Genomic DNA, 27,899 nt, shown 5'->3' on the forward strand with positions numbered 1-27,899 from the left:
GTAGACCACAGGGTCCAGAAGTCAGAGCTGGCCAGAAGCAGGTGCCCATGGTGCTGGAGTACAGGGGCAGGATTCTTGTCCCTTCCAGCAGAGAGAGGGAATATTCCTAAGAATAAAATCAGAGGTGTACAAACAGGAGCAACAGCATGGGTAATCCACTAATTCCTCTGCAACACAGGTAACACTGGTCTCATCTAAAAGATGATACTCAGGTCTTTTGCAAGTAAGGTCTCTTATTGACATTTTACAGCTTTATGAGACAAGTTTCGTTTTTCCTTTAGGACACTTACTGGTATTTTTAACTACACATGTATTTGCGATTATTTATTTCATGCTTATCTCTCCAATTAAACTACAGGCTCCATGAGGGCAGGCATCATATTTGTTTACTTTATGTTTTGCATGTAGTAGGCACTAAAAAACAATTGCCTGTTGAATAAATAAAAGTAGTGTCACCCTTTCTTACAGGTGACGAAACTGTATCAAAAGTTTTTTTGGCCAAGTTCACCTTGCTAGTAAGTGGTAGGTCTGGGTCTTTAGAGGTGACTGAAGCTTTCTAAGAGTAGTCTCTTTCTATCATTACCTCTCTCTAAGGTTGTCACAGCTTAGTGTCACAGTTATTGTGCAAAGGATATTGGTCAAATCTAGCCAATCCGATATATCATCGAGAATAGGCTAGTTATCACCAGTCCATAAATAATGTTACTATTACCATACGTACAATCCATCACTCATCATAACATTACCACCATAATCACTGTTGTATAGAGCATCACAGCATTCAGAAAACTTTGATCTTCAGCATCCTTGGGAAGAAGGCATAAAGATATTTTATAGGAAACTGAAACTTTTGAGTTGCCCACGATGATGTAACTGAGAAGTGGAACTGAGACTCAATTCCAGGTGGAATTTCACCTGCAATGTAAGAGGAATTTTTTAAGTACTTGAAATGGAAAATATATCGAATGTGTAAAGATACTTAGAATGTGAATTCAAATGCTAATATAAGATTAGTTCAAGATCAGATGATAAGCTTAATGACAGAAACATCTCTAAGTATTTATTCACTTAGAAGATCAGAGGATGAAGAGAAATTATAGAAAGGGTAGTACCTTTTGACTCAGTTGAGTCTGATGACCTACTCCTAAGACCAAGAGCTGGAGAGGAGGCCAGTGCCCACACGAGACCTGCCTGTAGAGTGGCACAGGCGCTGGGTGACCAGCCCGGCTGCCAGCTGAGGATCAAGTGCATATCTCTAATGGTCTTACCATCCTCCTGGCATGTTTCAGGTGGAGTCAGCATAGGGGTCCAAAATACAAGAGTAATGAATGCCAACTGCTGGACAGAATCTCAGTCTGGGCAGGCCACAGGCAGTCTGGCCACAGCCCAATGGATGGAGGTCTCCAGTTTCCAGGAAGAGAAGATAGCAAGAGAAGAGCACAGCCTCAATCCTTAGGGGCTTGAATAGCAGCCCTTTAGAAAGACAAAAAGCATATAAAGGCAGAAAGAAGAGGGACTGATCACTGATGGAAGAGCTACTCTGTGCATGGTACTGCTCAGTACCTTACCTGTATTATTGCATGAATTCACCATAACAACGCTATAGGGTAGTCAAAACCACCTCAACACTACAGATGATGAAAGCGATGCTGTACTTGCTCAAGGCCACACAGCTAATAAGCACTGGAACCACAAGTTGAATTTATAGCTGAACCCTGCCGGTCCTCAGGGCACATGGAAAGAAAGAGAAAGCCCCCTCTCAAAAGTGCCCCAGGAGTCAAGCAAGTCTGCCTCCTGAGTCAGCTTAGAAGCATGTGTCTCTAGACACCTGGGTTGAGTGACAGGTATGCACGCTAGAGGGGTGATGAAGACTGAATCTTGTGCTGATTTGATATCTCAAGTGATTGTGGGTCTGGGAGCAGGTGGGCAGTTCAGTGAGGAGCAGAGGAAAGTAGAAACAGTAGAAATGAGACTGGAGTCAGTAGAATAGAAAATGTACTAGGCTTTCATATAGCCATTTTAATAAGTAGAATGCTTTCTGAACACCTGCCATCCTGGGCTATAATATCACAACATTATAATTTGGTTTACAAATGAGTGTATCACTTCAAAGTGTACAGAAATACTCTGTAGTATTAATGCAGGGGAGTCTTTGATATTTGACAATGCCTGTTTACTGGGAAGATCCTGAGACTTTTCACCTACACTGTTTGTTTTTCTTCTCTTCCTCTCCATCCCCTGCATTTTGCTGCCTTTGGATGAGTGGCTTTACCTTCCTACTAGGTAATGAAAAACCCAGTGCCCTGAGATCAAACAGCCCATTTGCTCAATGGAAGTCAAGTGCCTTTGACACATGCCAAAATTCTGTTGCTGCAAACAACAAAGAACAGCAATAAAAACTAAAATGACAGCATTTATTTAAGGTATTTTTCTGTCTCCTAGATAAGTAGATTCTAAACCTCTTGACAACAACGACATAAATAAATAAATAAATAAATAAAGCCCCTTGACAATGACCCACAGTAAGAAGTACACTTTATGTTGCAACCTACAGCATAAGAGGGAACATGTAGATGTGTGTATGTGTATAAATGAAACAAAGGTTACATGAAACATTACCTGGCTATATTATGGGTTGCGAATACACTCTGATATTTTCTATTCTATTTCAGTTCCTTTACAAACAAAAAAAAAAACTGGAGTGAACTACTAGAGTAACTTTACGATCCACTTATGAGTTGAACTTAAAATTTGAAAATCACCATCTAGACCTAGAGTATAAGAACAAACTCATAGTGTTATAGGAACTCCCCTAAAAAAGGGAAGGTAAAGAAGGGTAGGGAAGTTCTAGGAACTGCATATATGCTTTCTCCTCCACAGATAGCACCATAAAAGCCCATCCCAATGGTGCAATCAAGACGACCTGCATGGAGGTGATCACAGGCTGAAAGGGCCCAATAAAAAAGGCACAATTCATTAAAGCAAACCAACAACAACAAAAACTTTCTCCTGGCTAAACGACCACTGAAATAATGTAACTCAAGAATCCCTGTAAACATTTTTGATAATCCACAATACCACCAAGCATTCACAAGGACAGCACTGCTAGAAAACTGATTTTATCCAAACCTGTGTTATGTGTGTGTGTGTACGTTATAAAAACAGGCCAAGTGATAGTAGCTGTTACATTTGCAGAATTTCCAGTCATTAGGTTGACCTCAGGGCAGGCGAGTGTTTCAGGGAGCGTGTTCTGAATCATAATTGAGCCCTCAGCTGTATTGAGGCCAACAAGCTATATTTTGTGTGTTTTTTGGCATTTACTTTCAAGAAAATGTTCTAACTTAAATCCCTATTACCCCATCCACTCACCAAGAAACTTCCGAGGACTGGACAGTTTAGAAGCAGTATTAATCCTGCTTTCCTGCAAACCAGTCAGAGGCTTCAGTTATCCAGCCCAGTGCTCACAAAGAAAAATGCAGACATGGACATGACAACTGCACTCCCCATTTTTTCTCATGTAATTACAGCTCTAAGTCTCACAATTCCAAGCCCTTTTCCTACAAACACAATTTCTCCAGTCACAGCCACACACTGTTTGCCTCTATCATTAATGTCTCTCATCAGAATCTTCAAAGCACTCATTTTTGGGGGCACAGAAGAGCATGTATAAGGGAATACATTCCACTCTTAGTACTAGGCTGCTCAGCTAGGAGAAAGGGATCACCACTGAAAACTGGGTGCTCCATTTCCCTGCAATCACAGATTGACCCATTACTAAACATCCATATATACTTTGTCAGAATGAACCCCAATTTATATGCCAGTCCAGATGTCTCATACTTAATAGGCACCATTACCAACAAATATTGCTGAAATGGATTACTTGGTGGAGAAAACTAAATTTTCTTTGGATTCTTACATAAGGCAGGATTTCCACTTATCTAGTGTTGCATAAGTGTGAAGGAAAGAGAGTGAAACTAGTTATTTCCAAGATCTCTTTTAGGCCTTTAGCCAGTGATCTGAGAATGACATGAATATTATAATCACATTTTAGCACATTCTGTATTTGAACACATGCTGGGTTTAAAGTAAGTGTGCTGAGTTTCAGTCCCTACCCCAAGAGCGTCTGTGGTCAAATTCTGATGTTGGATCCTGATGCCTCCCAGTGTCTGTGTAGGTCTCAGCCCCCATCTGGATGCTACTGCTTCCTACTGGGTACAACCCCTGGCAAGGGATTCAGGGAATGCTACTGCCACCAAATTTCCCCCTCCCCGCCTCTGAAAAATGCAAAAGATGCAAGTTCAGAAGGAAAACTATGCTTTCCTGTCTCAACATAACCTTCCCTTAACCAGGTTAAAATTTGTCACCAAAGAAGGAAAGGTAGAATCAGCTTCTAGCAAATGGTGAAGTTGACAATCTTCCCCCTCGTTATGTTCCCCGATCACATCTACCAGGCCACACAGAACTATGGACTCAACACTAGTTTGCTGAATGGGCAGCGGTCCAAACAGTCAGGAAACCATCACTGTAAGGAGTCAACACAAGTGAGAGGAAATAAAACACAACTTGATAGAAAGTAATGCTGAGATTTTGGCCATGATTCCCAGGACCCAACTGGCCAACGGGAATGGCCCTGCAGAATTTCTATAAAGAGGCTGAATGGTGCAATCCAGTTGAAAGGGGATGCGGTGGATTTTTCACATTTATTTTTTATCATGACTTAGTGTAAGAAATTTATTTACCTAATCAGTATACACATAGTGTGTAAAAATGAAACAAGTTTTATGAAACAATACTTACCCTTATGACACTATGTTGCAGTACACTCTGACATTTTCTACTGATTCTATTACAATAAAAATGAAAGATCTGGTCATGACCCACTAAATTGATTTCATGACCCACTAGTGGGTAGAGAGCAGCAATTGGGGGAAAAACCGTACAAAAACCTTGTCTTGAAGCTGTGCTCTAGTCATAATTGGACTGTTTCTACATTTGGGGTGACTTGGGAAGACTCAGAGATTAGGGGGGTTGAAGCCTTAATGTTTAGTTTGAGAGTAACAAAAGACAAAAATGAAGAAATCAGTAACCTTTTGACTAGGGCCTTTCAACATCCCAACTGTGTATTTTTCAGAGAAAAGGGAGCTGGAAAACCAGGGTCCCTGATAGAGAACTAGGATGGCATGCAGAAAGTTAGAAAATTCCAAAAACAAGATTTAAAAAATGGTTTGGGTCTTTCAAAATAAAGGACTAGATCTAAATCTCTTCACACAAAACTCTTGGGCTGGAAAATATGATTACATCATAAATGGCCTAAAATATGACCTAAAGCCAAATTGTAGTAATAATAATCTTTCTTCCTGAAATGATGGTTCCTTTATGACTCAAAAAATAATTAAAAGGATAAAATGGCTATGTTTTTATTCTATTACTATTTTGAAAGTGCACCAAGATTAATTCATTAATTTCACCTTTTTCAATCATTTCAGGCTAAAAATGACTATATCTATACCTTATTTGGCTAACATGTGTACACAGCTAATTATAGGAAGGCTACTTTTAAGTAGGTATCTTTTTTTTTTTTTTTGTCTTTCTTTAGAAAAACAACTTCATGTTGTTTTGGAAGCCAAAAGTTAAATATTAGAAAACCAACAGTTCAGCATCAGGAATAGAAACCAGCACACATATATGGAAGGTTTATAAGAAAGAATTATCATGGGTAAGTCAAGACTTAGTTATAATAGAAAACACAATTTACAGCACATCCCTCATCACCATTTACTCTCCATTTTTTCAGGCCACTGGTTCACATTCACCACACAAAAACATCAACTGACAGACACTGAGGAAAGTGACGTGTGATGGCAGACAGTATGTGGGTCTAGGGTCTTACACTATTTCAATGGTTTTTATTTAAAGTCTTCTATAGAAAAAATTACTTCTCAAATGTGCTATAAATGGTTGAGTAAGCAGAGCTTTTGAAATAGATTTAGCAAATTCAATTGCATCTCATAATGGATTATCATTAACAAGGCATGAGTTCATATGATTAGTTAATTAAGCAGAACAAGTATAATGCTTCGGTTGAATAAAATCCAGTATTTTTTATTTATCAAACTCCAATTCCATTTCACAAATGTAAGTTATCATCAGCTCCCCATCCACTTTCCCCCATCTTCTTATCTCTTTCCCACCCTACACTTTCTCTCCCCTACAACCCGGGCTCCAAAAAGAAAAAAAAAAAAAAACCTCAGCTATTTGATCTTAATATCACTGCAAAAATCAAAACCAGTGTCTCCTGCCCCCAGGACAGCGGGTATCCCCACCTGGCTGCCTCCTGTAGCTCATGCAAAGTTCAACCCATAATTATATATGCATTCTCAGTTTCCGCTGCACTTGAGATTCAATGGTGACTACTGTCAGGATGGAGAGATTTGTGAATAAAAATACATTTCAACAGCAAATAGAAATTAGTTTTGTCTTATTTGTCATTGACATGGGTAATGTACAGATGGTCCCTGATTTATGATGGTTCAACTTTCAATTTTTTGACTTTACAATGGTGCAAAAGTGATATGAATTCAGTAGAAACCATACTTTGAGTACTCATACAACCATTCTGTTTTTCACTTTCAGTACAGTATTCAATAAATTACATGAGATATTCAATACTTTATTTTAAAGTAGGCTTTGTGTTAGATGATTTTGCCTAACTATAGGCTAATGTAAATGTTCTGAGCATGTTTAAGGTAGTGTAGCCTGAGCTACAACGTGCGGTAGGTTACAGGTATTAAGTGTATTTTCAGTTTATGATATTGCCAACTTAAGATACACTTATCCGGATGTAATTCCATTATAAGTTGAGGAGCATCTGTATATAACTACATACTACAAGATGACAGGTTTTCCTGATAGACCCTCATGTAGCAAATTATGGGTCAAGGGGGAAAATCCCCCAGCAAACAATATACTGATAACTTTTAGGACCCCCCCACCCTCCACAGCCAAAAAAGTGCCTTACCAGAATCTAAATAGCAAGCTCAGGAAATGTTTAAGTTTCAGACTTAAAGTAGACTTTAGTCAACTCCAGAGTGGGCTACATTGTTCCCAAACTGTGCTAGTCAGGAATCCTAGAAGGGGTTCCAGACCATTATGGAGCACATGGATAAGAGTAAGAGGGAAGTACACTTAGAAATGAGGTGTGCAAAATGGCCAAATCCCTCTAGACCCAAAACAAAGAAATATAGTTCTGTACGTGTTTCTTTTGGTGAACTTGAAATTGGATCTGAAGTTTCAAAAGATCTGAGAGGGTACAGGTGGGTTTTTCTGAATTCTACATCTTTTCAACATTAATAAAATTAATCTTCACTGGACTATTACCCCCATCTTATCTCATCCTGTTCTCTGGAGCTGGAAGGTTGCTCTTCTCTGCCTTCCCCTGGTTAATTCTCACTCAATAATCGCTCCTTCTGGGAAGCCTTGGTGTGGGTGAGACACATCTCCTTGAGCTTCCATGGCACTAGGCCGAGTTCTGTCATAAAATCTGCCCCCGTGTTCTCCAAGTGTCTGTCACTGATCTGCCTCCCTCTCTGGACTGTGAGGTCCACAGGGGCAGTGGAAGTGTCTAATTCATCTGTATCTCCCCAGCACCAAACATTTGGCCTGGACATAATAGACAGTTATTGAATGTACTAACAGATACGAGTAACACAACTTTTATCCCTTTACTATCAAAAGCAGTCATTTTTCTTGCAATCATGGCACTCATAATGCCACACAAAAACTGGAAAACTTTAATATTTCTTAAGCAAAATAATGACAAAAGAATCAAGGCAAAAGGATGGAGATGGAGTTTTGCTCTTGTTCCCCAGGCTGGAGTGCTGTGGCGTGATCTTGGCTCACTGCAACCTCTGCCTTCTGGTTTCAAGTGAGTGTCCTGCCTCAGCCTCCCAAGTAGCTGGGACTACAGGCGCCTGCCACCACGCCCGGCTAATTTTTGTATTTTTAGTAGAGACGGGGTTTCACCATGTTGGCGAGGCTGGTTTTGAACTCCTGACCTCATGATCCACCCGCCTTGGCCTCCCAAAGTGCTGGGATTACAGGTGTGAGCCACCACACCCAGCCTAAAACGTCTTTTAATAAAAGCAAAGGTTTACTTACACATATTCAAATAGAGGAAAATGCTGACGTATATATCTTCACTGGAATGATAACTTACCCCTATAAGCCCATCCAGCTGCAAAGGCAGCTTAAATGATATAGCCCTTTTAATTTGCTAACCTAAACTAAGTCAGGTTCTTGTCCACACTGACTTGTTGGACAAAATTGAAACAACCCTGTATTAGTTTGTACTTTTCTTTGTACTTTGTCGTGCTGATTCCTCTTGTCATAGTTGCTTGGATAATCTAAACATTTAGCAACAAAAGTCTAAAGTCTGGTGATTTATTCCTTTCTATGTGATGCGACTGCTCCTTCAGCAGCATCAGCTTCAGGAAGATGATGTACATTACTAAATTACTTGACAATGACAAAGTGAACTAGGATGGCATTACACACACACCTTTTTTTTTTTTTTTTTTTAGACAGAGTCTCGCTCTGTCGCTAGGCTGGAGTGCAGTGGCGCTATCTCGTTTCACTGCAACTTCCACCTCCCGGGTTCAAGTGATTCTCCTGCCTCAGCCTCCGGAGTAGCTGGGACTACAGGCACCACACACACATTTTAAAATGGGATTTGTTGCTTGAGATTATGCCTGCTTGTCCATTCAGATGAAAAGCGCCTGCTTATGAAATGAGCCTGAGATGTCTGACATATTTAATATCTAATATCAGTTTAGGGGAAGTGATGGAAGCTAACTTCAAAGGTCAGGTGAATATTTTGATGGAACTTCAGAGGATTCAGTTATGTAAGTAAATATTTATGGACAACCTGAAATAAATACTGCACTGTGTTCTGTATAAGATATAAATGAAACTTTTTTCTCTTTTATTAAGGTTTTAGTCATTTTCTCTTTAATTATGGTACTCCCTTGATAAGAAGGAAGGAACACTACACATATCCAGATCTCTAGTCAAAAAATGAGGCTTTCTGAAATGGTTACAGATTTTAATAGCAAAAGCCCATAAAATTAATAACCAGCACTCATTTTTAAAACATGCACCTCCAAATTTATATTAAGAATCATAAGATGCCACAAATAATTTACTTATGACACAAAGGCAGTGGAAGGTAAATCTGTTTGTTCAAAAGTCGTAAGTAGAGTTTTCTGTTTTTGTGGTTTATATTAATGGATGGATACCTGCCATTATTATAATAAAAACTAATTTTGAAGAAATCTGAGCTTAATAAGAATTCAAATACATGCAAAGGCAATTTTCCAGCATATCTGAATTACAAGGGATCTAGCCCTGCCTTCTTAGTCTTATAATGGTTCTCTAATGAGTCTAAGAATCTCTGCAGAAAGCTCATTTTCAGCTAATAGTATCTAATAGAAGTCACTCCCTACTCATTTTGTTCCTTATTTTCAAGGCTTTCAACATCAACTGTACAGAAAGAGACTACATTATTGGATGCATCCCAGTCTCTGTGACACATCAATTTCCAAACATTACTGCCAAGGCCATTTAGAAGAGTCAAAACAATAAAAAAAAAATCCTGAAAAGAAGCAGTTGTTCTAACTAGTTGGAGGTGATGATTTATCAAGAACTGTTAATCTGCTGCCATGTGAAGAGCCTCCAGCACATTCACTTTCCATCTTGGTGTCAGAATAATTTCTAATTATGGTTTGGGGCAGTTTTCTCACTTGAAACTAAACAGAAATTTGAGGAAATGTATGCATTTAAAAACGCAGTCATCCACTATGCTGGTAAATAAGATACAATTATGCACAAACTGTGCCTAGGCCATTTAGGGGGTTATATAAATGACTGAATTGTTATTTTTAAACTAAAGTGAAAACAACGTATTCTCATTTACGAGAGAAGGGAAGTAAAATGATTCACTTAGTGTTCAAGTTAGATTGCACATCATTAATGTGTAAAATGGGATTTAAGTATTCTACATAGATTTAATGTTATGTTAGGATTAACCACAACTGGCAACAAGCACTTCATGCAAAAAATTACCTTTAGATTTTCATAAAAACCTCATTTCTGCAACTTATTACTGTGTATGACTTTGGACAAGTCACTTAACCTCAGTTACCTGAGCCTCAGTTTCCTTATCTTTTGAATAGGGTTAATAATACCACCTTTTAGGATTCACACACATTCAAAAACTTGGCATTTGTTAGCTATGGCTATTAGACATTATCTTGATGTTCACTTGCCTCCAGGATGAACATATTTAGGCTTTTTCCTAACCAGAGAATAAACCCAGAATGAAAATATATAGGTCCTACTAAGTACCCTAATAAAAGGGGAACATCTATCCGAATTATATTCCCTATCCCTTCCATTTATGTCCCCATTCCCCCATTTGATGCCTAATTCCACTTTTGGGATTTATTACCTGGTGCTAAGCATTGACTTCTTCCTGAAGAGGCCCCTACAAATGCAAAAGCTCAAGGAAACAATAATTAAAGCTATTATCACTTTGTAAGAATGCATTTGTGTGGTTTTCTCCAAGACAAAATTACCCCACATACTAACACTTGGTACCCGGGAAAGGATAAAATAGCTGTTAAAAAGGAGCAATCCTAGTCAACAGGGTAAATGACAAATAAATTTAAAAAAAAGTAAAGGGGCAAAAGGGCACAGGATATATTTTGCAATTTTGCTTAAGTTTTGTCAGTTAATCATTCATTAGGTACTAACAACCTTTGGACAGAAACTCAAGAAATTGGCATTAGTAGTTGCCTCTAAGGAGGAGAACTGGTTAGGCAGGAGCAAGAGTGGGAGTAGAAGGGCAACACCCACTTTCACTGCATATCCTTTTGTACCTTTTGATTTTGGCACTGTAGGCATTCATTATTTACACAAAAGTTTTAATTTAAAAAATTCAATCTTCACACCCTGTTATTTCTCCTACATCATCTTTTAGATTATTTGTTTACATTATTTGACATTTAAACATTGACTTTTGGCCGGGCACAGTGGCTCATGCCTGTAATCCCAGCCCTTTGAGAGGCTGAAGCAGGAGGATTGCTTGAGCCCCGAAGTTCAAGGCTGCAGTGAGCTATGATCATGCCACTGCACTTCAGCCTAGGTGACAGAGTGAGACCCTGTCTCTAAAAACAAACAAAAAATAGAGAAGTTGCATTTTTTCCCTAAAAAGTAAGTTGGAGTCAGTAAAATTTGATAGGCCTCTAATGGCTGATTTTTCTTTAAAGCATTAAACATAAAAAATACTCAAAATCTAAAGACACAACATTATTAGACAATTAACATTATTTACTGACTTTCTGTATATACATTTCCTTCACTAAAACTTAGGCTTCCTGCACACAGGGCCTGAGTTTTATTAATCTTTGAGGCCCCATTCAGGCAAACGCTGGGCTTTCACAGGAATACTTTCTTGAATTCCAAGGAAGAAAAGTCATTAAATGAAACACAATGTTTTGATTAAGAAGGAATTTCTCAAGATTTTTATAAAAACAAACAAAACAACAATAACAATAGAAAGAGGCAGGGACAGGGAAAGGGAGAAGAAGAAACAGCTATAAACCACCTACATTCATAATAGAACTTTTGGGAACTTACTGATTGGGAATGCTTGTGAAACACCAAATATGTCATAAGGAGGGAGAATTAAGGTTAATCTAAAATAATGAGAACAATTTGTTCAACAAAATATTTGCTACGTGCCTATTGTATGCAAGGCCTTGGTGACAAAATGTTAACCAATACAGACATGATCCTAGCCCTGACAGGTTACATAATAGTGGGAGATACAAAACGGTAAACAGGCAATTATCATGTGGTATGATAAATACAAAAGGAAGTTTATATAGAGTTTTAGGAGCTCATAAAAGGAGAACCAATTCCATGCTTGGAAAAGTGATGTCTAGGTGGGACTAGAGCTTTGGAGTTCTCTAAACCCGAGTTCAAATCCTGGTTTTACAGGTTACACTCTATAACCTGGCTAATTTATTTAATCTCTCCAGGCCTCAGTTTCACCAACTTTAAAATAGGAATCATGATAGTATTGAGTTCAAAGAGTTGATGTATTAATGAAATGCACATCATAAATCTGGTATGGTGTATGGCAAGTGGCAAGTACCCAGTAAATATTAGCTACTAATATTGGTGATAACGGTAAGCTGAGAACTTAAGGCAGGTAAAAGGGAAGAGAGGAAAGAGGAAGAGTACCCAGACAAAATAAAAGCAATAGTCTGGTGAGCTTCAGTGAAAGAACCTCGCTTGATCCATGGGTCAGGGGGTGCTTGGGGTGGGATCAGAGGTGAAGCTGAAGCTGGAAAGGCAAGCACAGCCCAGCTCAATGGGTTTGTCTAAGCTCAGTGGGGGTCCCTTGAGAATTTTAGTCAGAGAAGGGACAGGATCAGAGCTGAGTTTTTAAAAGACCAGCTTGGCTACAGTGCGGGAATGGAATGGAAAATGACAAGACTAGAGGCAGAGATCAGTGACGATAATTTTAAAATAATTCCTTGGCTACTGTGGATGTTCACTGTTGGGAATGCAGACATCACATGAAAAAAACATACAGCAATCCAAAGAGGATCTTGAAGTAACTATCTTCTTGTATTAGCAATTCATTCATTCATTCACTCACTCATTCATTCATTCATTCATTCATCCACTCACTCAACAAGCATTAACACCTACCAAGGCGGTGAGCTGGTGCTGTGAGAGATTTCTACAAGCATTGCCCTACATGACTCTGCCCTCCAGACGCATCCCATCCAACACTGACTGCCCATATTCCTCTTCCTGCCTGGGATGCCTGTTACCCTGGTGACCCAGATCATGTGCAATGCAAAGGCAGGCACCAGCAGGAGACCCAAACCCAGAGGCAGTATCACATAGTAGAGAAATGTCACTAACTACATCAGTGTACAGCTGACTTCTTATTAAAGGAGTAAATCTTCCATGACCTATTGTTAAGTGAATAGTAATAGTCAACATTCATCAAATGTCCTGTCCTATGAACTTCAGGTAGATTAATACATTTATTACAACAACTTTGTGAAACAGGTATTATTATGTCCACCGTATAGATGAGAAAACTGAGGCAAGAGACAATCCCTAAAGGTCACAGAATTAGAAATTGGTAGAGCTGAGATTCAGTCTAATGTTTTTATCCACTACACCATGTGACTTCTGGCAGTGGGCCACCAGGCTGATATCAGAATTAAACCAATTTAAAATGTATGCTTCAAAATCTGGGCAGGGAAAAATGATCACTGCTCACTTAGGTATCAGGGAGGCCAAAGTTTGGAAGCTTTTATTATAGGAATATAATGAAATGGGTGAATAAATATGGTGACAGTCTCTTGAGAAGAAATTGGACTACTCTCATCAAAAGAGTGCCATTTTGAAAGGGTTTTGAAATCGATTTTGCTCTTTTAAGATCAAACCATAGCTCTGCCATTTGGCCTAGAACACATTAGAAAGTATTCAAATGGGATTACATTCCTTATCAGTTTAAGAGTGGGACATCTCACAGACTCAAAGATGGAGAGGTGTGGCACAGACATCAAAGGGCTAACAGAGATCTGTTACTCTTTCGGTTTTCTGTTAATGGAGGGTGGAATAAAAGCTGATTATCTCAGTGAGAAATTAGTAGAATATGCTTATTTTCTCAGACCATATAGGATTCCATCAACCAAGTAGTGGAGCAGGTGAGGAATAAACATATTTTATCATAAGCTCTATGAGGCATTTCCAATGTGAAGTGAATACAGACAAAATAGAAAAAAAAAATCTTAAATCTCCAGAAATGAAAGAAACCACTAGCTTCTTGCAATGCCACTGGATGCCAATAGCAACGGAGTCTTGAGCCTGGGCTCTTAACTGGCAATGAGAAGAATCCCAGGCCAGATGGCATTTTAAAATCCAATCTCACTCTGTTTGTCTCTCCCCACTAACCTACATTGCACTTAAAGCAATCAGCCATTTCACAAGCTGCAGTATTTCAAAGTAGTTACAACCCTCGAGAAAAGAAAAGCTCTCTTAATTGCTGTGAGTTTAAAAATATAGAGAATAAAAATTATGGAATTTGTGAAACAACTATCTCTAATTAAACACGCTCGCTAGCACACACACCCAACACTGCACAGAGTACAGCTTTTCAAACCTAGCCCATTCATGCACACATTTAGCACAGCTCACCAACACAAGGCTTTCCTTCCATTCATTCACTTACTAGTCCCGTTCTTTGGGACTCACTCGCCACCACTGAAAACTAACTTGAGAAGCCCCAGGTCTGTGGGCACCGACACCCCGTTAATTCATCCAGCTTGTCCTGCTCCGAGCCCAGGCAGGACTTGGGGGCTTCGGTGTCACGACTGGCGCTGCCCCCTGGAGGGACGCCCGGCCTCCACCCGCCCTCCCGGAGCGGCACCCCTCGCGGCCCCCGCTCCCTGGGAAACACTCAGAGTTGCATTGTCGTCGCTGCCGTTTAATTTTCACAAATAAAAATGCCCGTGAGACGGACTCCCCCGCCCACCCACCTGCCCGAGACCGTACAACCACATTGAATCGGATCCTCCAGAAGGCTGCCGGCAGCCGGGAGGTGTGAACAATGAACTTCTCTCTGACTCTCTGATACACACACACACACACACTCGTCCCCCGACGGGAAGTTGTGAACTAGCCCGGGGGCCAATGGCGCGACTCCCCAGGCAACACGGCTGCTGGCGCGGGGGGGGGAGGGCCTGGCGCGCGCCCCGGCCGCGCCCCTCGAGTCGCCGGTCGGGCAGTTACCTCCTTCCTCCGGCTCGGCGCCCCGGGTCGGGTGATGAGGGCCGTCTCCTCGCACACCACGGCCACGTCCTCCACGAAGACGCAGTCCGGAAGGCTCTCGTCGGCCGGCAGCTCCACCACCTGCAGCCCCAGCTTGCTGCCCAGCACGCCCACGTAGAGCTGGTGCTGCCGTTCCGCGCGGGCGACGTCCACCTCCTCGCCCTTGGCGCTTCTCAGCGCGTGCTGGCCGAGCGACTCGGGCAGCGCCCGCACCACGGCGTGGGTGGCCCGGCCGAAGGCGGCAGGGTGGCCGAGCCCGGCCATGGCTTCGGGAGGCTTAGGGGCGGCAGCGGCGGCGGAGGCGGCCGGGTCCTGCCGCGGGCAGCGCGCGCTGAGCCTGCGAGCGCCCGGCGGCTCCCCTTGGCAGCCGCTGAATGTGGTGCAGAAGGAGCCCAGCTCGCGCCCGGAGCCCTACCCGCGCGACTGAGCATGCCCAGAGCTCCGGGCGCCGGCCCGCGCGCAGCCCGCGCGCCCACTCCTGCGCTCGCGGGTGTCGCGCCAGCCCAGGCGGGAGTTGTAGCGGCGAGCGCCGGGCGAGGAGTGGGGCCGGGAGAGGCGGCCGGGGAAGCAGCGAGGGCAAGAAGTATGCGCAGGCGGGGGACCTCGGCGAAAAGCCACCCCTACCCGGACCTGGCGGTACCTGTGTTCTGTCGCAGGTGCACACCTCCCATCGACCCCAGCGCGGACTTGGGAGAGCCGGCCTCGCTCTGGACAGAGCAGCTGGAGGGCTTCTTGGTCTTTACCTGAACAATTTAAACCTTGCTTTCTTACAAAGTCTAGCCCACTTTTGAAGAGCTATAATGGCTTACAGATTCTTCATGTTGAGCTTAAATCCCACGGGTCCCAGTTCTGTTTTCTGGCCTTACCTAAAGTACAAGTTTTTTTTGTTTGTTTTGTGTGTGTTTGCGTGTGTGTGTGTTTTCACAAAACAGCATTTGCATATCTGAGAAAAGTTCTAATTATCTATGCTGCCTAACACCACCCTCTACCCACCGGGAACCCCCTCCAGTCCTGGAGCCCAAACCACTGAAAAGTAACTAGTGATTTGGTTTCCAAGTCCCTTCAACATTCTGGTCAGCGTCCTTTTGATATACACCAATTTGCTTGTATCCTTTTAAAATCATAGTATCCGGAAAATAAACAATTCTTCCTGTGTGGTCTGACCAGCACAGACTACAGCAGCACCCTTGTTCCAGATGCTGGACCTCTATGAACACTGCCTAAGCCTGTATTCACTTTTTTGGTGGTCTAGGGCCAAAGCCCAGGCTACAGCCTTCTTGCCAGAACTCTGATCCCAGCTTTTAAGAAACTCTGGATTTCTAGGAGCAGGTGTCTCTGAGCATCCTAGAATGGTTGCCCCAATTGAGCTCAGAGATGTGATCTGCCTTCTCTCCCCTCCCACAAGGGTGGTGTGAATTTATAAATGAGCTTCAAAATTCTCAGCTTCACATTTGAGGAGTTTTTTTGTTGTTGTTTTGTTTTGTTTTGTTTTGTTTTGACGGAGTTTCACTCTTGTTGCCCAGGCTGCAGTGCAGTGGCGCAATCTCTGCTCACTTCAACTGCTGCCTCCCCAGTTCAAGCAATTCTCCTGCCTCAGCCTCCTGAGTAGCTGGGACTACAGGTGCACGCCACCACTTGCGGCTAATTTGTATTTTTAGCAGAGACAGGGTTTCACCATTTTGGCTAGGCTGGTCTCGAACTCCTGACCTCAGGTGATCCACCTGCCTCCACCTCCCAAAGTGCTGGGATTACAGGCGTGAGCTACCACACCCTGCCCAAATTTGAGGAGTCTTAAGGACAGCTCTGACACTGACATTGGGAAGTGGGACCAAAAGTAAAATAACAAACCTTTAAGACCTACTAGGTAGTACTTCTAAAGCAAAATTCTTAGGGGATCCAGGCAGCCTCATTAGCCCCAGTTTAGCGTCAGAAATCACTTAATGGTGTCCTCAGATGGCGGATTCCCATCAAAGTTACAGGTGAAAGTTGTTCACCTTAAGCTTGCCCTGGTTAAATATAAAATTTATTTATTTTTAAATTGGTTCATTATTTATTCTTTTTTTTTTTTTTTTTTTTTTTTTTTGAGATGAAGTTTCGCTCTTGTTTCCCAGGCTGGAGTGCAATGGCACGATCTCAGCTCACCACAACCTCTGCAACCTGGGTTCAAGTGATTCTCCTGCCTCGGCCTCCTGAGTAGCTGGGATTACAGGCATGTGCCACCACGCCTGGCTAATTTTGTATTTTTAGTAGAGACGGAGTTTCTCCATGTTGGTCAGGCTAGTCTCAAACTCCTCAACTCAGGTGATCCGCCCGCCTCGGCCTCCCAAAGTGCTGGGATTACAGGCGTGAGCCACTGCACCCAGCCTATTTATTCTTATTATATATTGTTTATTTATTTAGCTCCCGGGTTAACTAAAGTATAGGACTTCATTCTGCTCTTTACTGCAGACTTTACCAGACATTGAGGCTCCATCTGTCTCCAGCTGGCCACCATCTAGCAGTCTTCATTCATGCCTGTGCCTTGTTAGAGCCTGAATATTTCACCTACCACTCAGTGCCCTGAGTCTAACTATGAACAGGGCTCTGTGTACCACTCTGGGCTCATGTCAATCTAGCAGCCAATTAAAACCTGATGTTAGCCATGTCTTTGCATACTGAAATTGGGTAGTAGCTGTTCTTTTAAAATCTAATTTTGTAGTTATCCCTGTTAAATGTTATTTACTTATTTCTAACTTGTCTAGTTTTGATTCTGTTATCTCATGCATTACTTATTACCTCTAATTTGTGCCATCTGAAATTTGACAAGCATGCCTTCTATCTTCTCTAAGCAGTGGTCAAAAAGTGTTAGAATGTATATATTAGTAAAAAAGAATAATAAAAATACCAAATCCAGTAGATTATAGTTTACATGCTTTCACACTTCGGCAATGAAGGACTGTTTTTAGGAAAATGGACTTTATTGAGCTTAATACATTGATATGTTCATTTTTCCCATGAATATTTATTGAAAATTCCCAAGACACATCACCATGTTATGCACTTCAGAGTCACAAAAGAAGGAAGCACAAAGACATGATCCTTCCCTTGAAGAGCTCACAGTCTCACTAGGAAAACAAGACATCCAGAATTGGAGCTGGGGTAAGTGCACATGAGAGATATAGATAACAAAGTGCTACAGGAAGGTGAGGGAAAGAGAGATCTCTATGGTGGGTGGGAGTGGAAGAAAGCCGCTTGAAGGTGATTGGACTTGGTTTAGGCCTTGAATAATTTTTGGATGTGAGTAACTGAAGGAGAGAACAAGAATTCTAAGGGAAAGGCATTTTCAAAGGACAGTAGGTAGATCTATTTACATATCTATAGCTGCTGTAACAAAACAACTCCAACACATATAATGGCACAAAGTTGATAGAAGCTTATCTCTTGTTCACTTAAAGTCTAGCACAGATGTTCCTGATTGGTTCTCAACTCTTTTTCCCAAGCAATATTCAGGGATCCAGCCTTCTTCTATTTGTGGCTCCAACTCTTCTACATGTGGCATCCAAGTTTTCCATGCTCACTGTACTGTATTAGTCAGTTCTCATGCTGTTAATAAAGACACACCCAAGCCTGGGTAATTTATAAAGGAAAGAGGTTTAATGGACTTACAATTCCACATAGCTGGGGAGGCCTCATAATTATGGCAGAAGACGAAGGAAGAGCAAAGGGATGTCTTACATGGCAGCAGGCAAGACAGCTTGTGTAGGGAAACTCTCCTTTTTTTTTTTTTTATTTTGAGACGGAGTCTTGCTCTGTCGCCCAGGATGGAGTGCAGTGGCGCGATCTCGGCTCACTGCAAGCTCTGCTTTCTGGGTTCATGCCATTCTCCTGCCTCAGCCTCCCGAGTAGCTGGGACTACAGGCGCCCGCCACCACACCCGACTAATTTTTGTATTTTTAGTAGAGACAGGGTTTCACTGTGCTAGCCAGAAAGGTCTCGATCTCCTGACCTTGTGATCCACCCGCCTCGGCCTCCCAAAGTGCTGGGATTACAGGCATGAGCCACTGTGCCCGTCCGGTAACTCTCCTTTATTAAACCATCAGATCTCATGAGACTTATTCACTACCACGAGAACAGTACAGGAAAGACTCATTACCATGATTCAATTACCTCCCACCTGGTCCCTCCTACAATACATGGGAATTATGGGAGCTACAGTTCAAGATGAGATTTGGGTGGGGACACAGTCAAACCATGTTACTCACCTTCCTCAAACTGAAAGAACAAGAAAGAACATACAGCCACCACATGTGAAGGCTTAATGGGTCAGGCCTAGAAGGGATGCATATCACCTCTGCTCCTATTCTTCTGGCTAAAATTCTGCTACCCAGCTACAATAACCATGAGCAAGGGCTGGAAAATACAGTCTGCTGTGGGCCCAGAAAGAAAATAAAATACGAGGCTGGTGAAACAGCTAGCTGGTGTCTGCCTCTGGAGAACAGTGGGGAAAATGGAAAACAAAGGTGGAAAAGTGGGCTAAGCCTTCATCACATCAGCTGTGGAGAGGCATATAGTGTGGAAATTAAGAGCATAGCTTCTAGAGCCAGACTGTGTAATGAAAGCTTAGTTCCACTATTTCCTTGTTTTATGATTTTAGACATGTTACTTAAAAACTCTTTGCCTCAGTTTCATCATCATCTATAAATGAGGAGTAATGAACACATTATCATAGAGTTACTATAAATGTTAATATTGCAAAGTGCTTAAAAAGTGCATAGAATAGTAACTAGAGCCTAATAGATGCTCAGTAAATATTATCCATTGAGAGGTTTTGAACAGAAGGCTTTGCACATGATTTCCTGCCGAAGGCCAAACCACACGTACACGCTCACTGAATTACCAGAGTCATATAGCTGTTTGAAGGTATGCTTTCCAGAAGAACTAGTGGCCTTCCTAGGTTGACAGACCAAATCTCACCCACAAGTGTAATCATAGATGCAATAAATATTTATTGAGCCCTTGCTATATGCCAGGTATTGTGCTAGGAACTGGGGATGTAATTATGAATGATAATTATGGCTTATGGTCAAATTGTTCCTTTTCCTCTTCTGGACATTTCAAGACCTTTATAAGCAATTTCCTTTAAATTCCCTCTGTTTGACATACCTAAAGCTACTTCTGTTCTGGTTGGATGTTGATTAACACAGGGGCAAGTTTTCTTTTCTATTGATAATATTGCTGATATCTTGCGTTATTTGAAGTCAATTTTAGATAGCAAGTATCTGAAGATTAAAACAAGCATTCCTGGCTTACTCTTTTCTTACTCCATTTTAGCAGATACAAGATTTACTTTCATAGGAGACAGGTGTTTTGAGATGGGGGTGTGTATTAGTCTGTTTTCACACTGCTGATAAAGACATACCGGAGACTGGGTAATTTATAAAGAAAAAGATTTTATGGACTCACAGTTCCATGTGACTGGGGAGGCCTTACAATCATGGTGGAAGGCAAAAGGCATGTCTTACATGGCCACAAGGCAAGAGAGAAAATAAGAATCAAGTGAAAGGGGTTTCCCCTTATGAAACCCTCAGAACTTGTAAGACTTATTCAGTACCACGAGAACAATATGAGGGAAACTGCCCCACATGATTCAGTTATCTCCCACTGGGTCCCTCCCACAACATGTGGGAATTAAGGGAGCTACAATTCAAGATGAGATTTGGGTGGGGACACAACCAAACCATATCAGGGTGGGAATTCTCAAAGAGAAGGAGGGCTCAAGGATGTCCTTGTCCAACCTAAGTGCTAGAAATATTGGATAAAGTAAGTACCATAAATCTGCAGTTTGACACTAAGTCCTGAGTGTTTTAACATAATTATTACATAAATGTTTACCGTGAAATAAACCCATTGCTGCAGATTGCCTGTTATATCCAAGGAGTGAATGGTGTTTGGTTGAATGGGCAGGCAGTGAGTTACAGACCCAGAGATGGTTCCACGGTAACCAGGACACTGGTTCCTAAAGTCAAGACACATAGCCTCCTAATCTCATTTTCTCCAACTTTCATCTGGGGTTTCGTCATTAAAGAAACATTTACTAAGCATCTACAGTATGTGTGGTAGAGGAATACATAAAAGCAGTGGATAAGGCATGGGTTTTAGATTCAGTCAAGCCTGAATTTGATTCCTGGCCCTCCGACATTCTGGCTGTACCACCTTAGTGTACCCAAGACCTGTGTTTCACCATTTTCTGTCTTGCTTGAAGCTGTGGAGGTCTGATCTTCATGGACTTCATCACCTGCGATCCCATTTTTGTTGGTTTTGGTGAATGGGATATACTTACAGGAGATTGGAGGACAAGAGGGGAGAGAGATTGGGGTATTTATTTCTCTGGCTCCCTTCCTGCTTTTTCATGGTGGTAGCAATGGCTCCATCCTTCTACAATCTTAGCTTCTGCTGGCGGCCCCTCTTCCATGGTTCCAGCTCTCGGCTGGGTTCTGATAATGCTGTTGCCTTCCATTATTCCATCTAGGGGTAGTGTTAGCTTCTCGTTTTTGCTAGTCCCTGGGTTCCTTGTTGGTTCTCTTTACCTGCCCACACCTCTAAAAACATTCCTTTTATTAAACATGCTTTTCAGAATTCTTTAAGTATGTCATTTGTTTTTTACCAGGGCCCTCACTTACAACTCATTGTTTTATATATATATGTGTGTGTGTGTGTGTGTGTGTGTGTGTGTGTATGCGTGCACACACATTGTCTTGAATTGATGTTAAAGTGGGAGTTATAATATCTTGTTTTCAGAGTTTTGAGGCTGAAATGTGACAGCATATACAAAGGATCTGAGCATTGCTTCTAGGACACAGTAAGTACTCAATTGTGATAGCCACTAATATTAACAGTTATTGTGCTCTTGTGCCAGGCATTGTATTCATTACGGAGTATCCATCTGCCTCTGTATAAAATGTCTATTTTCACCACTTAAAATACCCAAGTCCTTCAAATGAGATAACATAAAGTGCCCACGACAGTGATAGGGACACTGCAAGCACTCAGTGCTTTCTGCACTTCAAAGCTCAACCTTCTCTGGTCCCCACCTCCTCCTGTGCAAGCAACACATCCCTTTTCTGAATTTCTGTAGCTCTTTCTGTGTTCCTCTGTTGGGGCTCAGAAAACAGTGCCCCAAAATGAAGGCCTCAGAAGCAGCCTCAGAGGTGTAGGTTTGTTCTCTGACCTTCTCCTGCCCTCCTGTCTCTCAGTCCCATGCCCCACTGAGGCTAGCCTCAGAAACTAGAATCCCTCTTCCCCAAGGCGGGTCATAGAAACCAAAAGCCAGACATAAAACCTAAAAATATTACTCCAACTTTCCTTCTGCCCTATTTCTGTGAAAACAGGCCATAAATAAATTATCTGACATACCTTGTTTGTAGATCATAAGACCCCCATTCCAGAGAAGGTCCTGTCCCATCCCCAGAAGGAAGGAATGCTGCTCAGAGAGGCGAAGGAGAATCTAGGCAGACAGACCTGGCTGGGCTTCCTCGCTCAGTTTATTAGCATTAGATCATACCCTTTTGGTCCAATCATATTTCTACACGGCTGTCCATACTTTGTTAAACCTAAGCATAAAATAGGTCAATTTCTCCTGTGTCTTTGGGTCTTCATTCTGAAGGCTCCCATGTGTACATGCTAAATAAATTTATATGCCTTTTCTCTTATTAATCTTCCTTTTGAGAGTTGATTTTTCAGTGAAACTTCAAAGGGCCCTTGGTCCCCACACCACTCTTATGCTGCTGATTACTTTCTCCTAGCACAGTGTAATAATCCACGGATGCCAGAGTCATCTGCCTCATTACAACCACATTAGGGGCTAATGAGATAACCAAAATATCCTGTAAAGTTCAAAGTACTATATAAATATGTTGAGTTTTAACAAGTTTGTGATGTATTATGGTAATAAGCAGAGGTGAGTGTTGCTCCAAACTTTTTTTTTAGATTCAGCGGGTACATGTGCAGGTTTGTGACATGGATATGTTGCATAATTCTGAGGTTTGGGCTTCTATTGAACCCATCATCCAAATAGTGAACACGGTACCCAATAGCAAGTTTTTCAGCCCTTCCCACCTCCCCTCCTGCCTCTTTTTGGAGTCCGCAGTTTCTGTTGTTTTCATCTTTATGTCCACATGTATTCATTGTTTAGCTCCCACTTTTAAGTGAGAACAGTATTGCAGCATCTGATTTTCTGTTTCTGCTTTAATTCACTTAGGATAATGACCTCCAGCTGCATCCATGTTGTTGCAAAGGAAATGATTTCATTATTTTTATGGCTGTGTAATATTCCATAGTGTATATGTACCACATTTTCTTTATCCAATACACCACTGATGGGCACCTAGGTTGATTTCATTACTTTGCTCTTGTGAGTAGCGCTGTGATAAATATATGAGTGGCAGTGTCTCTTTGGTAGAATGATTTCTTTTCCTTTGGGTAGAAGGGGATTGCTTGGTCAAATGGTAGTTCCCCAAACTTTTATATTAGCTATTTTTTCAGTTTTTCAGAGCTTTTTGCAACATTATTTTTCCAGAAGTATGTTTATGACCATTTGATATTCAATATATATTTATGGGGAAGAAATAGTTTGAGGGGAAAGACCTTTCAAATTCTAGGAAATCTAAATGTAGAAGAAAAGAAAAACATTTCTCTACAGTTAAAATTGTTATATATGTATATGTATGTGTACACACACACACACGCACGTGCACAGGGCTCTGATAACCCCCTTCATTTCCTTGTGAAATGAAGTTGCTTCATTTTCTTATGAAGCACAGAGAAATGCCAGTTTCGCAATGCCAGGGAATCACTGTATTTGCTTTTGTGCTATTAACGCACAATGGTTTTAACAGCATTGGTATACACGTGTCCAAAGAATCCTTTGCTTCAGTGATGCTTCTCTCTCATGACTTCTTTTCTTTTGTCAGTCTGTCTCTCTCCCTCTGCTTCTACTCCATTGCTTTTCCTCATTCCTTCCTTTAAATGTTGGTATTTCCCAGTGTTCTCTAGCCTCCATCTCTTTTCTCCCAACTTTACATGCTTCCTGCTTTGGATGAGTGAATCTAGGCCCATGACTTCAAATACACCCCAGGGCCAACATGGTCAAACTTTCATTTCTGGTCGTTTCCTGCCTAGCTTCAGAACTGCCTAAAAGACATCCCTATTTGGCTGCTCCACAGGCACTCCAAAGTTGACATCCCAAAGCACAGCTCATCATATCCTGCCCCAGATTGCTCCTTCCAATCCCTATTCCATTCATACTGGTAGTTGCTTAAGCCAGTAATCTGAGTGTTATCCTTTGCCTCACGTTCTCCTTTACCTCCACATTTAATCAATCACCATGTTTTGACCAATCAATCCCATTAAAATGATTCAAATCCACCCATGTCTCTTCATCCACTCTGCTACCACTTAGTCCAGAAAATAATTATTGGTTTCCTGGATTGCTGCAACAGCCATCTTATCCAAGGCAGTCTTTCTGAACTGCAAACCTAACTGCCACTCTCTTGTCTAAATCCTCCAGTAGCTTCCCAGTATCCTCAGAATGAAGTCCACATGTTTTACCATGGCCCACCCAACACCCCACCCCCATGATGTGGCCTCTGCCTACTTGCCATCCTCATTCTGATCTCATCCCTATTCTCTCTTACTTGGGCTTCTGTGCGTGGTTTCCTATTTCCTGGAATGTGTGTGGCCCCATCCCTGCTTGGGTAATTCCTAATCCTCTTTAGACTCATTGAAGGCATCACTCCATTCAAGAAGACTTCCCTGGGTCCCTAGGTTGGATGAGATGCATCTGTATCCCTGTTTTGACTCCTATGACAAAGCACTGTTTTACTTGCTAATCCAAGGAGCTCTTGGCAGACAGGCACATCTTGTTATTACTGGATCCTCAATTCAGGTGTGTAGAGAATGGCTGAATTAAAGCAATAGATGGCATTCCTTTCCCCCACTCTCATCAGCCCACTTTCATAAGAATGGGTTTCAGTTCCTATAAAATAAGAAAATTATACTAGGCCCCTTCCAGCTTTAAGAATCTATGATTCTGTTGCTCCCAATGCTTATAAATTGCTATGGGAGAGTGGAGAGTTCATGGCCAGGGTTTGAACCCTGGCTTTGTCACAGCTGTGTGACCTTGTACAACTTGCTTGACCTTTCTGAGCCTAAGACCCTCATTTGTAAAATGAGGATAGTAATATCAATCTTACATAGTTATTATGAGGACTAAATTAAATTAACTTAGACAACATATGAAATATGTTCTTCCTCTCCCTTCTGCTGGGGGAGCCATTTGTTCAAAGGAGCCCTTTGCTCAAATGCTGGCTCCACTACTTACTATCTGTACAATCCTGGTCTATTAACTTCACATACAGAGCTTCAGTTTTTTTATTTGTAAAACAAAGATTACACATATATTATGACATAATGAAGATTAATGAGATGATCCATGTAAAGCTTTGCAGCATGTAGATATAGCAAGTGCTCAACAAATGTTAGCCACTTCTGTGATGATGGAGGAGAAGGGGGAGGGGGAGGGAAAAAGAGGAAAATATACAAAGCCTAGCAATAGTTGACTTTCAACAAAGCTCACTCCCTTTCCTCTTTCCTATTCCATTATTGGTTGGGGAAAGCTTCACTTACCCATTCTAGGGTCAAATCCCATTACAATAAAACTGTTGCCCAACTTCCCCTGCTGAATGGGAACTTTCTTATATTAAATTTTGGTAAGAATTTCCTACATTTTAAATAATTCAGGTTACTTAATTCCATATGTTTGACAATGTATAGGTGTAACTCTTAGAAACATAGATCATGTAAACACTGTCAGATTATTTCCCCACACTTTCTTTTTCTTGCCAGCACCATTATAAAATTATAGAGGGGTTCCATATATCGGGACCTGCATCATGCAAAAGTGGTTGGGGCGGGGTGGGGGTAGAGGTTCCAAACTACTAGTGGTTTTATGGAGAAAGCCTCACTGTCCCTATTACCTGAACTCTTACCTCTGAGGTGGTTTGGTTTTGTTTGTGTGTTTTTGGTTTTGGTTTTTTTGAGACACGGTCTCACTCTGTAACCCAGGCTGGAGTGCAATGGCACAATCTCGGCTCACTGCAACCTCCACCTCCCGGGCTCAAGCGATTCTCCCACCTTAGTCTCCTGAGTAGCTGGGACTAGAAGTGCACACCACCACACTCGGGTAATTTTTGGTTTTGTTTTTGTGTTTTTATAGAGACAAGTTTTCGCCATATTGCCCAGGCTGGTCTCAAACTCGTGAACTCAAGTGATCTGTCTGCCTCAACCTCCCAAAGTGCTGAGATTACAGGCGTGAGCCACCATGTCCAGCCTCAAGATAGTTGTTACATGCTTCTTTATTTTGCCCTTCACCTGCTTTCTCCTCTGAATTATCTTTCCTCAGCTCCTTCTTCTCATGCATTTACTTTTCTTACTCTTTGTTTCAGTTATTGTTGATGCACAAAAAACTACCCTGAAACCTAGTGGCTTAAAATAGTCACTTTGTTTGGACCATGATTTGTGGATTAGGAATTGGGGAAAGGCTTGTGTCTCTGATCCACATGGAGTCCACTGGGGCAGCTGAAGCTGGGAACCACTTTCCAGCTGACTTTCTCACTCATATCTCTGGTGCCTCAGTGTTTTTTTTGTTTTGTTTTGTTTTGTTTTGTTTTTATTATTATACTTTAAGTTTTAGGGTACATGTGCACAATGTGCAGGTTTGTTACATATGTATCCGTGTGCCATGTTGTTTTGCTGCACCCATTAACTTGTCATTTAGCATTAGGTATATCTCCTAATGCTGTCCCTCCCCCTTCCCCCCACCCCACAACAGTCCCCGGAGTGTGATGTTCCCCTTCCTGTGTCCAGGAGTTCTCATTGTTAAATTCCCACCTATGAGTGAGAACATGCGGCGTTTGGTTTTTTGTCCTTGCAATAGTTTACTGAGAATGATGTTTTCCAGTTTCATTCATGTCCCTACAAAGGACATGAACTCATCATTTTTTATGGCTGCATGGTATTCCATGGTGTATATGTGCCACATTTTCTTAATCCAGTCTATCATTGATGGACATTTGGGTTGGTTCCAACTCTTTTCTATTGTGAATAGTGCTTTGAAAACTGGCACAAGACAGGGATGCCCTCTCACACCACTCCTATTCAACATAGTGCTGGAAGTTCTGGCCAGGGCAATCAGGCAGGAGAAGGCAATAAAGGGTATTCAATTAGGAAAAGAGGAAGTCAAATTGTCCCTGTTTGCAGATTACATGATTGTATATCTAGAAAACCCCATCGTCTCAGCCCAAAATCTCCTTAAGCTGATTAGCAACTTCAGCAAAGTCTCAGGATACAAAATCAATGTACAAAAATCACAAGCATTCTTGTACACCAATCACAGACAGAGAGCCAAATCATGAGTGAACTCCCATTCACAATTGCTTCAAAGAGAATAAAATACCTAGGAATCCAACTTACAAGGGATGTGAAGGACCTCTTCAAGGAGAACTACAAACCACTGCTCAATGAAATAAAAGAAGACACAAACAAATGGAAGAACATTCCATGCTCATGGGTAGGAAGAATCAATATCGTGAAAATGGCCATACCGCCCAAGGTAATTTATAGATTCAATGCCATCCCCATCAAGCTACCAATGACTTTCTTCACAGAATTGGAAAAAACTACTTTAACGTTCATAGGGAACCAAAAAAGAGCCCGCATCGCCAAGTCAATCCTAAGCCAAAAGAACAAAGCTGGAGGCATCACGCTACCTGACTTCAAACTATACTACAAGGCTACAGTAACCAAAACAGCATGGTACTGGTACCACAACAGAGACATAGATCAATGGAACAGAACAGAGCCCTCAGAAATAATGCCACATATCTACAAGTATCTGATCTTTGACAAACCTGACAAAAACAAGAAATGGGGAAAGGATTCCCTAT

General features: G+C 41.6%; 2 protein-coding genes across 12 annotated transcripts in view; one reads left to right on the forward strand and one right to left on the reverse strand.

Moving 5' to 3' along the window:
* The window catches only part of LOC134733710 (uncharacterized), a 193,665-nt gene extending 183,056 nt beyond the window's left edge, over positions 1 to 10,609 (forward strand). For 3 of the 8 annotated variants that reach the window (XR_010117333.1, XR_010117342.1, XR_010117340.1), the window contains 2 exons: positions 5,600 to 5,719; positions 8,583 to 9,518. The gene's annotated coding sequence lies outside the window, so the exon portion shown is untranslated. The other 5 variants (XR_010117337.1, XR_010117341.1, XR_010117335.1 and 2 more) reach the window with 4 other exon arrangements.
* DDAH1 (dimethylarginine dimethylaminohydrolase 1) overlaps positions 1 to 27,899 on the reverse strand; it is a 270,534-nt gene that overhangs the window by 139,852 nt on the left and 102,783 nt on the right. Inside the window, exon 1 of one of the 4 annotated variants that reach the window (XM_063624253.1) lies at positions 14,881 to 15,290. The exons of 1 other annotated variant lie outside the window; for it this stretch is intronic. In XM_063624253.1, the coding sequence (XP_063480323.1) occupies positions 14,881 to 15,183 (303 nt within the window). In that variant the 5' untranslated portion in view covers positions 15,184 to 15,290. Of the gene's footprint in view, positions 1 to 14,627; positions 14,709 to 14,880; positions 15,291 to 27,899 lie in introns of those variants that run through there. 2 more of the 4 variants (XM_063624252.1, XM_063624254.1) reach the window with 2 other exon arrangements.

This window comes from Symphalangus syndactylus, chromosome 12 (genome assembly GCF_028878055.3).
Source record: "Symphalangus syndactylus isolate Jambi chromosome 12, NHGRI_mSymSyn1-v2.1_pri, whole genome shotgun sequence".
Classification (NCBI taxonomy): Eukaryota; Metazoa; Chordata; class Mammalia; order Primates; family Hylobatidae; genus Symphalangus; species Symphalangus syndactylus.